Source organism: Jaculus jaculus, chromosome 9, assembly GCF_020740685.1.
Source record: "Jaculus jaculus isolate mJacJac1 chromosome 9, mJacJac1.mat.Y.cur, whole genome shotgun sequence".
Lineage (NCBI taxonomy): Eukaryota > Metazoa > Chordata > Mammalia > Rodentia > Dipodidae > Jaculus > Jaculus jaculus.
In genome coordinates this window covers 50,187,032-50,201,154 of record NC_059110.1, presented here as the reverse complement: position 1 = coordinate 50,201,154, position 14,123 = coordinate 50,187,032, and the positions used below count along the sequence as shown (strand labels likewise).

At 35.1% G+C, this 14,123-nt stretch overlaps 1 protein-coding gene across 2 annotated transcripts in view; it reads right to left on the bottom strand.

The window, feature by feature from the left end:
• Window positions 1–877: 877 nt before the first annotated feature.
• Window positions 878–14,123, bottom strand: part of Cep85l (centrosomal protein 85 like) — a 215,618-nt gene continuing 202,372 nt past the window's right edge. For both annotated transcript variants that reach the window (XM_045159149.1, XM_045159150.1), the window contains 3 exons: window positions 8,582–8,689; window positions 6,767–6,998; window positions 878–3,738 (listed from right to left, as the gene is read on the bottom strand). In XM_045159149.1, coding sequence (XP_045015084.1) covers window positions 3,575–3,738; window positions 6,767–6,998; window positions 8,582–8,689 — 504 coding nt within the window. In that variant the 3' untranslated portion in view covers window positions 878–3,574. The remainder of the gene's footprint in view (window positions 3,739–6,766; window positions 6,999–8,581; window positions 8,690–14,123) is intronic.

Sequence of the window (14,123 nt, the reverse complement as noted above, 5' to 3'; positions counted from 1 at the left end):
TGCATGGTTATCATGAGAACTTATTACCATAACCGCATATCTACAATGACAGAAATCTACATGAGAGAATGTCAACAATCCAAAGTAAAGGTATGAACTGAATTAGGCTACTGAAAACACAGTTCAGGTGCTGTTTGATAGTTACCCAAAGAACTATCACTTAGTTTAAAAGAACACTCTTCAATATATAGTTCCACTACAGATATCCTCTAAGAGATTCCTATTCAGTCTTGCACAATAACAGAATTAACATTCAAGACAATAAGTCAGAAATGTATATATTTAGTTTAGTAATACTTTCTAGCCCTGAAGATTGTTTCTAACAAGCTATTGAAATTAGTGTAATTCAGTTTAATAAACTGCTATGACCAAAAAAAAAAAAAATCAGTAAGATATAATACTGTTAAACCATTAAATACTGATTTGGCTTTCAAAGGTGAAAAGGGACCATAGCAACAAAACAAATTTCATGTATATCTTACCTACTCAAGACTTACACTTTAAAAATCAGAGGCCACTAAATATTTGCTAAGTTTAAAATCATCCTGTTTTTCTGACATCAAATGAAGACAGCTATTGTGCCCTTGATTTAGCTACTTTTATCTGATAGAGTCAGAAGGAGCTCATTTTGAAATGATGAAAAATTCATGTTAACACTGACACTTCCTAGGCAGATAAGTACTTAAAATACAAAAGCATAATTTAAAAGAAATGTCAATACCTAAGAAAATTTTAGGTTACTTCATTTCAGATAAATATCATTATAATAACTTCCATATATATATATATATATATATATATATATATATATATATATATGGAATATATATATATATATATGGAATATATATATATAATATATATTTCAAAACAGGGATGAAATGCTATAATATTGCTATTTGCCCAATTAACCTAATCATAAAACCTTTGTTCTCAATGTGACACTACTGTTATTACTGTTGTTACACAAAAGGGTATCCTGAGGAGAGGTATTTAAAAAAACTTCAAAATAAAAAACACAAATATTAACTAGAATACTACCAGTTTAATTTTCCTCAAAATCCCCTCCAAGGCTGTCTACCTATTGTTGAGGCCTACTAACTAACTCCAGCCTTTAAGAGATTATATTCTGTAATCCATTATAGTTATACTATCATACCTTAACACCTTTTAAGGTTTAGTACACAATTTAGAAATTGAAATGCCTCAGTAGCACTTTATTAATTTCCTAAGTTAAAAATATCAACTCCAAAATGTGAATTAAATTTTATAAGAAAAGTCACTAAAACAGCATTTCATATCAAGAGGGTAAACCTTGAATCTGTACCTACAAATTAAGACAAATAACTATAAATTTGTTTCAACCAACCATAACAATAACGATAAAATCCCCAAAGTAAACTAAAACCTAAAAGAAACTCAAGAAACTGCTGATCAGAATTGGTAACGGTTTCTCATGAGGTCTACCATTTTAAGCCTTTCTATTTCTGAAGTCATGGCAAGGGGGTGGGGAGAAGATAAAATGCCCCCTTGCTGGTATCTCCTGTATGGGGTCATCTGTGCAGATATTAATTTTTGCAAAGAATTTTTTTGTATCTGAATTTTGGCACAAACTTATGACTTCTTGATTGTCCTTAAAGCACTAACATTAACGAATGAATGAATACATTTTCATCCTAAGAGAAAAGTTGGGGGGAGGGTGGAAACTCAAGCACTAAATAGAAATCTAATGTCTTTATGATGTATTATAATAAATTCTTGAAAAATAACTATAGAAACAACTTTTGGAGAGTATAATATAAGCCAAAATTCTGAACTGAGTGTCTTTATAGTCTCCTTGAAAGCCCTATCCCACGATCCTTTACTATTAAGAAAAACTTTTTCTAGAAACAACCTTTACATCAGTATATATGTGATATCCTCTCAGTCAAGATCCTGCTTGTTTCACATCTTTTCTTATTTTTTAGTGTAGCCTGAATGAAACTTGGTTACATCAAAAAAATCAAATCAACTTTTAAAAGACAATATTTTACCTACACTTTAAAGAATATAGTGAATTTTCCGAAGGTAATAAACTTAGTATAGTCTTTACAAATATCAACTGAAACATGGACAATATTCAAATGGAAACTTAAATGACTGTGTATGTCTGTTTAAAATCAGTTGCATTTTGCCGGGCATGGTGGCGCATGCCTTTAATCCCAGTACTCGGGAGGCAGAGGTAGGAGGATTGCCGTGAGTTTGAGGCCAGCCTGAGACTCCATAGTGAATTCCAGGTCAGCCTGGGCTAGAGTGAGACCCTACCTCGAAAACCAAACCAAACCAAAACAAACAAACAAACAAAAAATCAGTTGCATTTCATAGTAACACCCTGTGTTCCATATGAACTAGCCTACCAATTTCATGCTGCATGAAAAACTCTGTTTATAATGTAATAAGCCAAATAAAACATATTAAAATAGCATTGACACTTAGATTTTGTTTCATGTTAGTGTTAATTCAGACATAAATATAGCCAGGCATGGTGATACTTTTACCCTAGCACTCAGGAGGCAGAGGTAGAGGATCTCCATGAGTTTAAGGCCAGTCTGAGGCTACATAGAGACTTCTGGGTCAGCCTGGGCTACAGCAAGACCCTACCTCAGAAAAAACAAAAACCAAACAGATGTAAATATGAACTGGTTCTCTCTTAAAGTAGTTTCAACTCTAAAGTAGAAATTGTTAAAATGTAAATAAGCAATTGTTCCACAACTATTTTGTTAATTTTTCATTTTACAACAGACATTTGAGGTTGTAAAAGGTATTAATTATACATGGCTTTGCTTATATTGGTATACATACAAATATATAAAAAATTGTAAATAATAAGGGTCATGTTCAAATTAATTTAAATTATGTTAATTTCCCTTCTAATAATAAACTATAATGCTAATGAAAAAGATCATTGCATCAAAATTTTACACCCCTAAGACGATCCATCATCACTGTGGAAAAACATATCCGCTCAGTACTATCAGTCCAATCCTGCACCTGACCATCTACACACAATGATTCTTTTTGTTGTCTGCTGTCCTCCTATATCAGAACACTGCCCTGGTGTTGGAGGTCATCAGCCAACCCTTGAAAAATCCCCAACAGTAACAGAAGCCTCTATACAAAATGAATAAACTGTGTGCCTTTCTTAGAAGCTTTGCTTTATGACTACTGAAATCTGTAGGATTTTCTGAATAAAGTGCATACATACATGCACAAACACACCCAGAAAACAGGAGAAAAGGAAGCCCTAACCCTTTGTCTGAAGGGTACTGTTCACAGCTTGGTCCTACAATCAGTAGTTTGAGAATACAGATATTTTTCTTTTCTAGTAGGCTTTGTCTCAGTTTTCAAATAGGAATTTGATTTTTTTTTGGCCTGATTTGATAACTTAATACTTCCTCAATAAAACAAACAAAAACCCTATATGCAAGGCATGTAGCTAGGAATTTTCCATTTCAACTCCTAAAAAGAAAAACACAGAACCATGACACAGCAGCATTTAACTATGAATCATTATTGCTGTGGGACAAACACTTCGTCACTGTGTAACACAGTTGTCTCCCATGTCCTGAGCATAGCGGTCTGATATTGTAGTCCTTAATTCATCAATGTCCCTCCGTAACTGGCACACATCTGACAGTTTTTTAGTGAGTGCTTCTGGACTGTGATCATTTTCAGTCTCTTCAGCTGAACAGTTCATTGCTGTGGAAATAAAGCATGGAGAAAATGTCTCATTTCTTTGAATAAATGTTTTAGGATTTTCATCTTAATCATAGATATATGGTATACACTGAATATCAATGAGGCTAATGTTTAAATTACATCATTTGATAGTAAATAGATATTTTCTGCATGGTCTTTTTAAACTTTGTTAATTAAATATATTAAATTCATACAGTGATTTACATAAAAATTCTTTATGTTTAATGGACATTTTAATAAACAAAAATCACATGCTCTGATGTCTCTTCTAAGCTCAACTGGAGCACATAATTCTTCCTGCTTGTCAATGTCTGAAAGTTTGCAGTGACAGGGTGTACTTTAAATTTTTGATTGCAAAATGGGTTATTATTGGCATACAAATATTAGTTTTCTTCTAAATAACTGAATCAAACTGATAGCTAGTGGCCCAGTGTCTGAATAACAGATTGAGTTTCTGATTCAAGCTTGTAGTTGCTGATTCTAGTTTCTCTTCATAAGCGTGTCCCAACGTAAAGGCACATAGATCACAAAACAGACCCTTCCTTCTACCATCATTAGCCTTGGTAGTAGAGGTATTAAGAATCAGATAATTCTTAACAAACATGAATTGAATATTTGCCATGATCAAAGGGTTATGGTGTAAGTTGAGGTCAATGGCTTATCCTCAATGCTTTACATATAATTTCATAAACAAATGGACAGTCTATATTGAGCTAGCCCACTACTGCCCACAAGACACAGAGGCACAAAAAGAATACATGGATGTAACTGAAGAAATGATGGGTATTTGTTCACTGGGTGGGCTAAAAAAGCAAACAACTAAGTAGTGTCAAAAAATTTGGGAAACTTCAAGAAGATTTGTGTCTAGCTCTAAAATTATGGTAAGAGTTGTAAGGAGTAAAGCTGCAGAGGCAGGTAGGGAGATAACCATCCCTATTAAAGGGAGTGTAAATTAGAGAAGCAGAAATACAAGCCCAGGTTCAGGATTATGAAAACCTGAATTAAGGCAACAGCAATAATTTATATATAATGGTAGGCAGAAATCAGTACAAGACCTAAGACAGCCCAATTAGCATCACTTTGGGTAGGGATCACAGATGAGGAAAAAGCAGAGTAGAGTATAAGATCTGGGCCTGGGTGGAAGTAGGATGTAAGTGCAGGGAGGGGTGTCTACTTACTATAAGGAAGAATAGGCTTAGTGGAGGTAACAGGTTCTGTTTTAGCCATGCTGAGTGTCTGATAACTGTGAAATATCCAGTTCTAATATAGACACAATTGACCATAATCAGGAGACCTAAGAGACAGGCCTTTTAGGCAGCACCAGAGACAAATGTTTATATAGGAAAAAGGTATGGTGGTAACAGAAAACAAGAGTACAAGAAAAAAATTACTGAGTGGCAAATAAAAGGAGAACTAAACAAAAAACCTAACAACTCACAGTTCTTGGGGTCCCAGTAAACAAGTTCAGAGAAGTGCACAGAAGATGAAGCTGAGCAGTCATAAAGGTAGAATCAGAATGTGGAAAGTGATGTCATGGAACTCAAGGAGGCAGAGAATTTTAAGAAGAGTGGGCTATGGCATTCATATATGTGTGTATATATCTATGAAATGGAATTTAAAATTCTTCCAACATTACTAAGAATATATATTGTTTCATTTATCAAATGATATATTTTAGGGCATTATTTAATTTTTTGGTACCACAATAACTACTATAAATTTGGAAATAAAAACAGTTTTCTCCAGTAACCTATAAGCAATATTATAAGGCAAATAATATAATGTAGACTTCCTCTGCTCTTTACTATTTTTATTGAAGTCTATTTCTGCTATATTAAAAAGAAATCCTCGCAACAATAATCTACTACTTGGAAGCCACATGCAGAGATGAGCATTCCTATGAAGCGGCAGAGAAAAGAAAGTTCACGGGTTGGCTATTGCTCACAGTAACTGTGAAGGAAGAACTGAGGCACAGAGGAGAGCTGGTGCATGGAAAGAACAGCTGACAGGCATGCCTGACAAGAGCAGTGCATCTGTGGGGTGTGAAACTGACTCATGGGAAAGCTACTGGCATTCAACACATCCAAGTGGTGAGTATATCTTACAAATAAATGTTCTACTGTGGACATAGATGGCTGGCTCATTCTATGGAAATATATGAAAGCAAAAGAAAGAATCATTACTTTTTTTGGTTAATTTTTATTTATTAATTTGAGTGCAACAGACAGAGAGAGAAAGAGGAGGAGGAGAAAGAGAGAGAGAGAATGGGCACGCCAGGGCTTCCAGCCACTGTAAACAAACTCCAGATGCCAGCACCCCCTTGTACATCTGGCTAACGTGGGTCCTGGGGAATTGAGCCTCGAACTGGGGTCCTTAGGCTTCACAGGCAAGCACTTAACTGCTAAGGCATCTCTCCAGCCCCAGAATCATTACTTTTAAAAGAGTAATTATAAAACCATTCCTAACTACACTGAAGGCACACATTTACAGACTCAGTGGAAAACATCTTTAGGTATTCTTCCAAGTGGCAGTCCATAGAAACTATGACCTTACTAAATTCCTGTTCTTTTCAAAATATTTATTTATTTATTTGGGGAAGCAAGGAGGGAGAGAGAGAAAGTGACAGAGAAAATTAATTTGAATGAATGAATATGTAAATGGTTGTGCCAGGGCCTCCCTGCTACTGCAAATGAACTCCACCTGCATGTGCCACTCTGCATCTGGCTTTACATGAGCACTGGGGAGGTGAGGACAGGGTGGCAGGTTTTACAAGCAAGCACCTTTTACTGCTGAGCCATCTCTCCAGCACCTTGACCTTGCTGACTTTCATACGTATTAATTAGGTCAGTTCTAATAATGAGGCAGTGACCCATACAACTAATCCAGATTGAGTCAAATATTTGTAAGTCCAATTAGAAAAGATGATCACAAAAACAAAGGGGATAGAGGCAGTCAGAAGCTCCTGAGTCATGAAGACAGGTTTCCAACTGTTAGGCAATAAAGTAAGGACAAGTCAGCAGCTACTTACATCGGATTCCCAGTAATAATGAAAGGTTAGGCTCTTTGCCCTGAGCTCGCTGATTAAGAATACTGCACAACGCTTTCAAATCAAACAAACAATAGGACATTTCCTTGAACAGCTGATCAATCACAGTCAAGTCAAATCGAGGCCATTTAGAATGAGTAGTCTGTTGTCTAGATTGGTCTGCTTCGTGGCTCTGATCTAATAAACAGCATGTCTCTTCTGCTTGTCTTTGGTTCTGCAGTGGATAAAAGGAAAAAAAAAATGGTTAGAACAGAGGAAAGGTACCCTTAAGATATAAAGATTAAAATTTTCCCCCCAAACCATAAATAAAAGTCTAGTATCTAATATCATGTTCACTTTAATCAAATTTGATTGTACACATAATAGAAAAACAGAAACTTATTAATCTAAACCCAAGAAATGATTCATCTGTGCTGTCTGATATCCTGGGTGACACAGTTCTAGGCTTTCACACATAATAAGCATCTGGATTGTGCATATATTTTTCTATAATGAGATCTACTCTAAAAGCAAGAAGAACTTCAAGGAAACTTTACAACTTCTATAATGTTGTCAGTAGCAAAATGACTTAGTTTGAAACTATTTTTGTATATTGAAAAAAGCATGTTAATGTTGGTAGGAAACAAAAAATTTAGTTTCAGACAGAGAAATACAAATATAATGTCAAAAAGGGGAAAAACTCAGCCATTCATAAGTGTTAAATTGGAGGTAGCAATATGAATGCATGATTTATACTTAAAATATATTATAAAAATGCCAGCTAGTAAGTGTAAGAGGATGAAAGAAATAGCAAAATGGTCATTTTTAAAATCATCTGCTGATCTGGGAAGTAATCACTGATAGCAACTAAATCCATCATGGGAGAGGTGCTGGCAAACTGTATGCACTCTACGCAGATGGCTAACCACTTGCAATGCTGTGCCTTTATAGTGGAAAACCAGGCTGCTGCCAGCACCTTACTCCAGAGTGATCAGTGCCATATGTCACTTAGTATGGGATGAAGTGTCAACAATTCTTACAAAGTGTTTACTCACAGTAAAAACTTTGACATGAATCTCATAAGGCCTTTAAACTTTAGTGTTTGGCTTACTAGAAATAGGAGAGTAAAAATGCTAAATGACATTAATTTGGAAGAAATAAAGTGTGACAATTTGAGACAAATAAGCTTCATGTTTCTTCAAAAAGAAACGGATCTTAGATTTATGAGACACTATAATGAAATGTAATGCCTGGTCCTTTATGGAATAATGTATTCAACAGACACCAAAATTGTTTTGAGTGAAGTGGAAAAATTACAATATATACTAGGAATTATCACATATCAAGAAGTTACTATTTTTTAATGGGTGTGATAATCATATTATGGTTACATGAACAATATCCTTAACCTTAGGAGTACTTAAGTACTTAGAGGCAAAATGTGATGATGGGAGTTAGAATATGTAATACTGTATTATGTGTCCTTAAACATGGGTCACATACTTCATCTCACACTTAGGACAATGGGTGATCTGTTACAATAAGGTTCCATTTATATTCAATTTATGCCTCATTTGTTTGCTTTGGGACTTTACTCAGTTAAGTCCTGAAAGTTGTATCTAAGACATAAAAAAAAGTTAGGGCTTGTCTTCGTATTAAAATTTTCTTAAGAAATCTAGTGGATTTACTTAACTGGCACATCGAAGTTAAGTCTTCAATTTAAAAATGTTCCATTAATTAAAATGTGTAACATAAACACTGACTTAAAAGTTAAACAGGTAGTGGATCATTCTTGCAGGTAACAGAGTTTCTACTCACTTCTCGCAGGGCTTTTGTCAATCTCTGCAGGTTTCTTTCTTTCTTTTCCAATTCTTCCATCATGTTTTCTGTAGCCAATTTCTCTTTAGAAAGTTTCCCTTGCATGGACTAAAATGACAATAAGAACAGTAAAGCAAATATATATATATTAAAGATTTTATTTTTATTTATTTATTGGAGACAGAGAGTAAGGGAAGGGGAGAGGGAGAAGGAGAGGGAAAGGGAAGGAGAAAGAGAGAGAGAGAGGGAGGGAGAGAGGGAGAGAGAGAGGGAGAGAACGGGTGCACCAGAGCCTCTAGTCATTGCAAGCGAACTCCAGATACATGTACCACCATGTGCATCTGGCTTACGTGGGACCTGGAGAATTGAATCGGGATCCTTTGGCTTTTCTGGAGTTTGCCTTAACTACTAAGCCATCTCTGCAGCCGGTAAAGCAAATATATTAACACAAAAAGGAAAATGTTAATCTAACATATGTGAATAAATACTGGCTTGAAGCCTTTTAGACTTTGTTTTTCTTCCTAGTCTTGGATGATAAAGATAAATCTTTAATAAAATAATTCATATTATTTATATACAGTGCACCACTCCAAAAGAAGGGGAAAAATACAAAGAAAGTTTAAAATACATAAAACATGCCAAAGCTACAGTTACTATTTAGGGTTTTATTATACAAATTGTTTTATACATTAAGAGTGTGTTAGCAAAAAAGTAATACTTCTTAACATTTTCTTTATTAAAAAATATTTTATTTATTTACTAAGTTGAAAAAGAGGGAGGGAGGGAGGTGGGGAGAATGGGTACACCAAGGCCCCTAGTCCCTGCAAATGAACTCCAGATGCAAGTGCCACCTTGTGCCTCTGGCTTTATGTAGGTACTAGGAAATTGAACCTGGGTCCTTTGGCTTTGTAGGCAAGTACCCTAATGGTTAAGCCATCTCTCCAGACCCTCCTTACATTTTTCTTATGGTTAATATAATGTAAACTAACAGCATCATTAAAAAAAATCTTATTTTCAGGCAGGGAGGGGAGGGAGAGCCTGTGCATAGTCTGATGTGGAACTTCATGTTTTTTCAGGTGTTAGAATTATTTAGATTGTCACTTAATCTAAAATGCCAAATATCATACTGGTTTTATTATAAGACTATTTAATGGGAGGCTGTCATGTCAAAATATGGCCCAAAACATGCATCTCAGTTTTTGTCATTACAATATAACTTAAGCATGTCACATAATATCCACATAAAATTCACCATATCATATTACCACCACCACCATGATCACTGACAACTGCAATAAACAACATTGATAACCATGACAAAAAATCTTATTTTCCATTATACTAAGCATAGCTAAGCTCTCTTCTCTCTGTTTTTATTAGTGAATATGATGTTTCACACAGCCAAAAGGTCTCTTAGGGGGGATTACTCCACTATAAAATGCCAAATTATGTAGGGAAGCTATTATTTTAAACAATTATGGGTATACAAAAGCAGCAAAGAAAACATGTAAGAATATTTGGGTCATTTCAGCTGATTAATCTCATTTTTAGCTACACAACAAAAGAAAACTTGCCATAAACCTGTAGTTACTAGGGAAGTCCAGATTTTTCTATCATTTTTCCCTTTGGTTAAACCATAAAATCAATAAACATATGATCAGAGAGGAGGAATAGCATTTTTCTCAAGACTATATTTATTCTTAATTCTGAAAATACTTCAACATACTACTGACTACCTTAAGCAGCATACAATCTATGATGAAGCTTTTAGCCCCCTTACACTATACCATACCATACACACAGCCACATGTAATGTGTGCGTGTCAAAAAAAAAACAAAACAAACCAGACAAAATAGTGTCATTTCAACATGTCATGTTGGGTAACCACAAGTCCCAAAACAGGGGAAACAGCTCACAGATATGAATATCCTAAAATGTCCCAATTCTGTATGCTTCCTAATATACCAGTAAGAATTTGCCTAAAACATTAATGACTTTGTTATTCCAAGTTTTATGCAAAACTCATGTTTAATTCAGGTTTAGAGAAAAATAGGAAGAAGAAAATTTTGACACATCTTCTTATGGTCTCCTCAGATTAAAATTAAGAAAAAACAAAAACAAAGAAAATGAAAAGAGAAACAAAGCTTGTTTATTAAGCTAGGTCTCCAAAATTAAACACAATTCAGCCTATATACTATCCCCATACAATTCTATTTCTCTTTAAATCATTGTGTTATTTAGCAACAGAAGGAGCTGTTGGTAAACAGTTCTTTTTGGCATTTTTTAAAAAATTTATTTATTTATTTATTTATTTGAGAGTGACAGACACAGAGAGAAAGACAGATAGAGGGAGAGAGAGAGAGAATGGGCGCGCCAGGGCTACCAGCCTCTGCAAACGAACTCCAGACGCGTGCGTCCCCTTGTGCATCTGGCTAACGTGGGACCTGGGGAACTGAGCCTCGAACCGGGGTCCTTAGGCTTCACAGGCAAGCGCTTAACCACTAAGCCATCTCTCCAGCCCTCTTTTTGGCATTTTTACCTAATGTTCTTATGAGCTTTTGAAATATAAGTATTTATAAATGCAAATAAAATATACATGAAACATGTATCTATAATACTGAATTATTAGCTTTTATTCTATGTGGACCTCAAAAACTCTAGTAAACATTTCAGTTTACTCTCTGCACAATAAATATACATGTAATTTCACAAATAATTTTCAAAGCATTTTTGACATCTCAAGATTCTTGAAATATAATTGCTCAAGATTGTAATACTCTACTAGGCATAGATGAATGACCCATATGTTTTGAAATATTTGACTTTGTGAAATTAAAAATATCAATCTGTTTATAATTCATTAGACTTACTGAAGATTAATAAAATTAAAGCTTTTAAATTCTATTGCCTTTAAATTAAATTTTGAATGTCTATAATCTCTCTCCAATTGCTAGTTTAGTTAGTAATAGCCTTAAAATTCTTGGGTTAGTGGCTAGAGTGATTAATCGCTCAGTAGTTAAGGTACATGCTTGAAAAGCTTGAGGACCTGGGCTCAATTCCCCATTATGCATGTGAAGCCAGATACACAAGGTGGCACATACATCTGGAGTTCATTTGCAGTGGCTGGCGGCTCTGATGCATCTATTCATTCTCTCTCTCATAAATAAATAAATAATCTGGTTAGTAATCTACTAGTATTTGTTATGACCATTTTTTAAGTTGAAAAGCAGTTTTAAGTGCATGTAATTATTTGGGTATATAAGTATCCAGAAACCTCCCATCCAAAAAGTAGCCCCCCAAAAGCCAAGCCAGGAATAGCTAGCCAGCAAGTTCTGTAAACACAGTTTAAGAGGAATCATTAAAAAAAACTTACCATTTTTACTACATAGATAGACAGACAAATATGCAGACATGCACAGGTATACACACACATACATTACAAATTTAAGTTAAATATATTACATGATTTCATGAATTTGTAAACACTAGTCTGTGTACTGAGTGAATAAAATAGTCAAAGCTTTTGGTCTCTGTGGAACTTTTATTGAGGAAAAAAAGACCAAAGGAAATAAACAAGATAAATATGTTAATTATATCATACTTTGTATTAGAATTTGTATAGTATTGAAGGGAACAAATAGAAAATGGTTAAGGAAAAGACACTGAAATCTTAAGGGTTAGGGTAAGCAAGAATTCATGGAAAAATTAATTTCTGAGCAAGGTTTGAGGTAAGCAAGAGACTGAGTCTAACCAATACCCAAAGGGAGTATTTCAGTCAGTCCAGAGGTTATCGGGCAGATGATGATGCCTAATGTTTGATGAACATAAACATAAACATAAAAAGACAGTGTGGGGAATATGTCTAGAATCTGCTACCTTATATCACTCCTCCTCCTCCTCCATTGTCACCCAGTGTGGGGAACAGACTATACAGACAATGTAAGTGACCTTGGGATGACTCAGAAGGTATCATGATGCTGGAAAGAAGTGACAGGAGTGCTCAGCACTGCAATACCTCTACCACACCTTCCAAGGCTCAGGGTCTATTGCAGAAGAGGTGGCTGAAATAATTTAAGAGCCAAAGGAAGGGTAGAATTCCTTATAACATGCTTCCCCCAGACACAAAATGGCCTGGATATCCATGACCTCATAGTGCCTGACACTACCTACAGACAAGACCATCATAACAGGAGGAAAAGATCATGATATCAAAATAAAAGAAACTGATTGAGAGAGGGAGGGGATATGATGGAAAATGGAGTTTCAAAGGGAAAGTGGAGAGCAGGAGGGCATTACCATGGGATATTGTTTACAATCATGGAAATTGTTAATAAAAAATTATTAATTATTTGATTGGTGCTTTTTCAAATGCTAATTTATGAGAAAATATTTTAAATTTTTAAGTAAGATAAAGAAATTTTACAAAGGTTTTTGTTTTATTCTTTTATTTATTAATTTGCAAGCAGAGAGAGAGAGAGAGAGAGAGGGAGGGAGGGAGGGAAAGAGACAGACAGACAGACAGAAAGGAGTGTCTGGGTCTCCAGCCAGCAAATGAACTCCAGACACATGTGCCACTTTGTGTATCTGGCTATACGTGGGTACTGGGGAACTAAACCAGGGTTACTAAGTTTTGCAGGCAGACACCTTAACTGCTAAGCCCTCATAGGTATTTTAAAAATTAAACTTTAAGAATAAAGAATTTTGTATCACAAAAATAATATAGCTAAAGAGAATACTGTACAATAATGAAAAATATTAAAGCAATTCATATTTATTTAGGTTAAAGAACTTATGTTCTTCCTGCAAAACATTCTATTGCCTTATGATCCATTTTCCTCCACTATTTATATTGAGGAAACCTACCAAAGGAAGGTTTTATGAGAGATGTGCTATAAACTGGAATAGAATCTTCTGACGATGTAGAAATGCCTTCTTTTGATATGCTATAAGTAGGACAATCAACAATTTTGAAATTGGTAATGCCAATCATGCCCTTAAGAGTTACCAGTTATTATGACCTCTACCCACCATCCTGTTTTTGAAAAAATATTTTTATTTATTACTTATTTGATATATAGAGAAAGAGGCAGACAGAGAAAAAAAGAGAGAGAGAGAGAGAAATAATTGGTGCACAAGGGTCTTCAGCCACTGCAAATGACCTACAGATGCATGCACCATCTTGTCATCTGGCTTACCTGGGTCCTTTGGCTCTGCAGGCAAGCGCCTTAACCATGAAGCCATCTCTCCACCAACCCTCCCCCCCTGCTTTTTTTAATTTTTGGTTTTTCAAGGTAGATTCTCTATCCCAGACTGACCTGGAATTTACTACATTCTCTCAGGCCGGCCTCAAACTCATGGCCATGATACTCTCACCTCTGCCTCCTAAGTGCTGGGATTAAAGGTGTTTGCATCATAGTAATTCATGAATAGCTGAAGTTCATTTTAAATATATACATTCTTCCAGTGAGGAAACATTTCAATGTTAGAGAAAACAGGTAAACATAGCTGGGGTTTTTAAATTCTGTACCACCACTGCCAAAA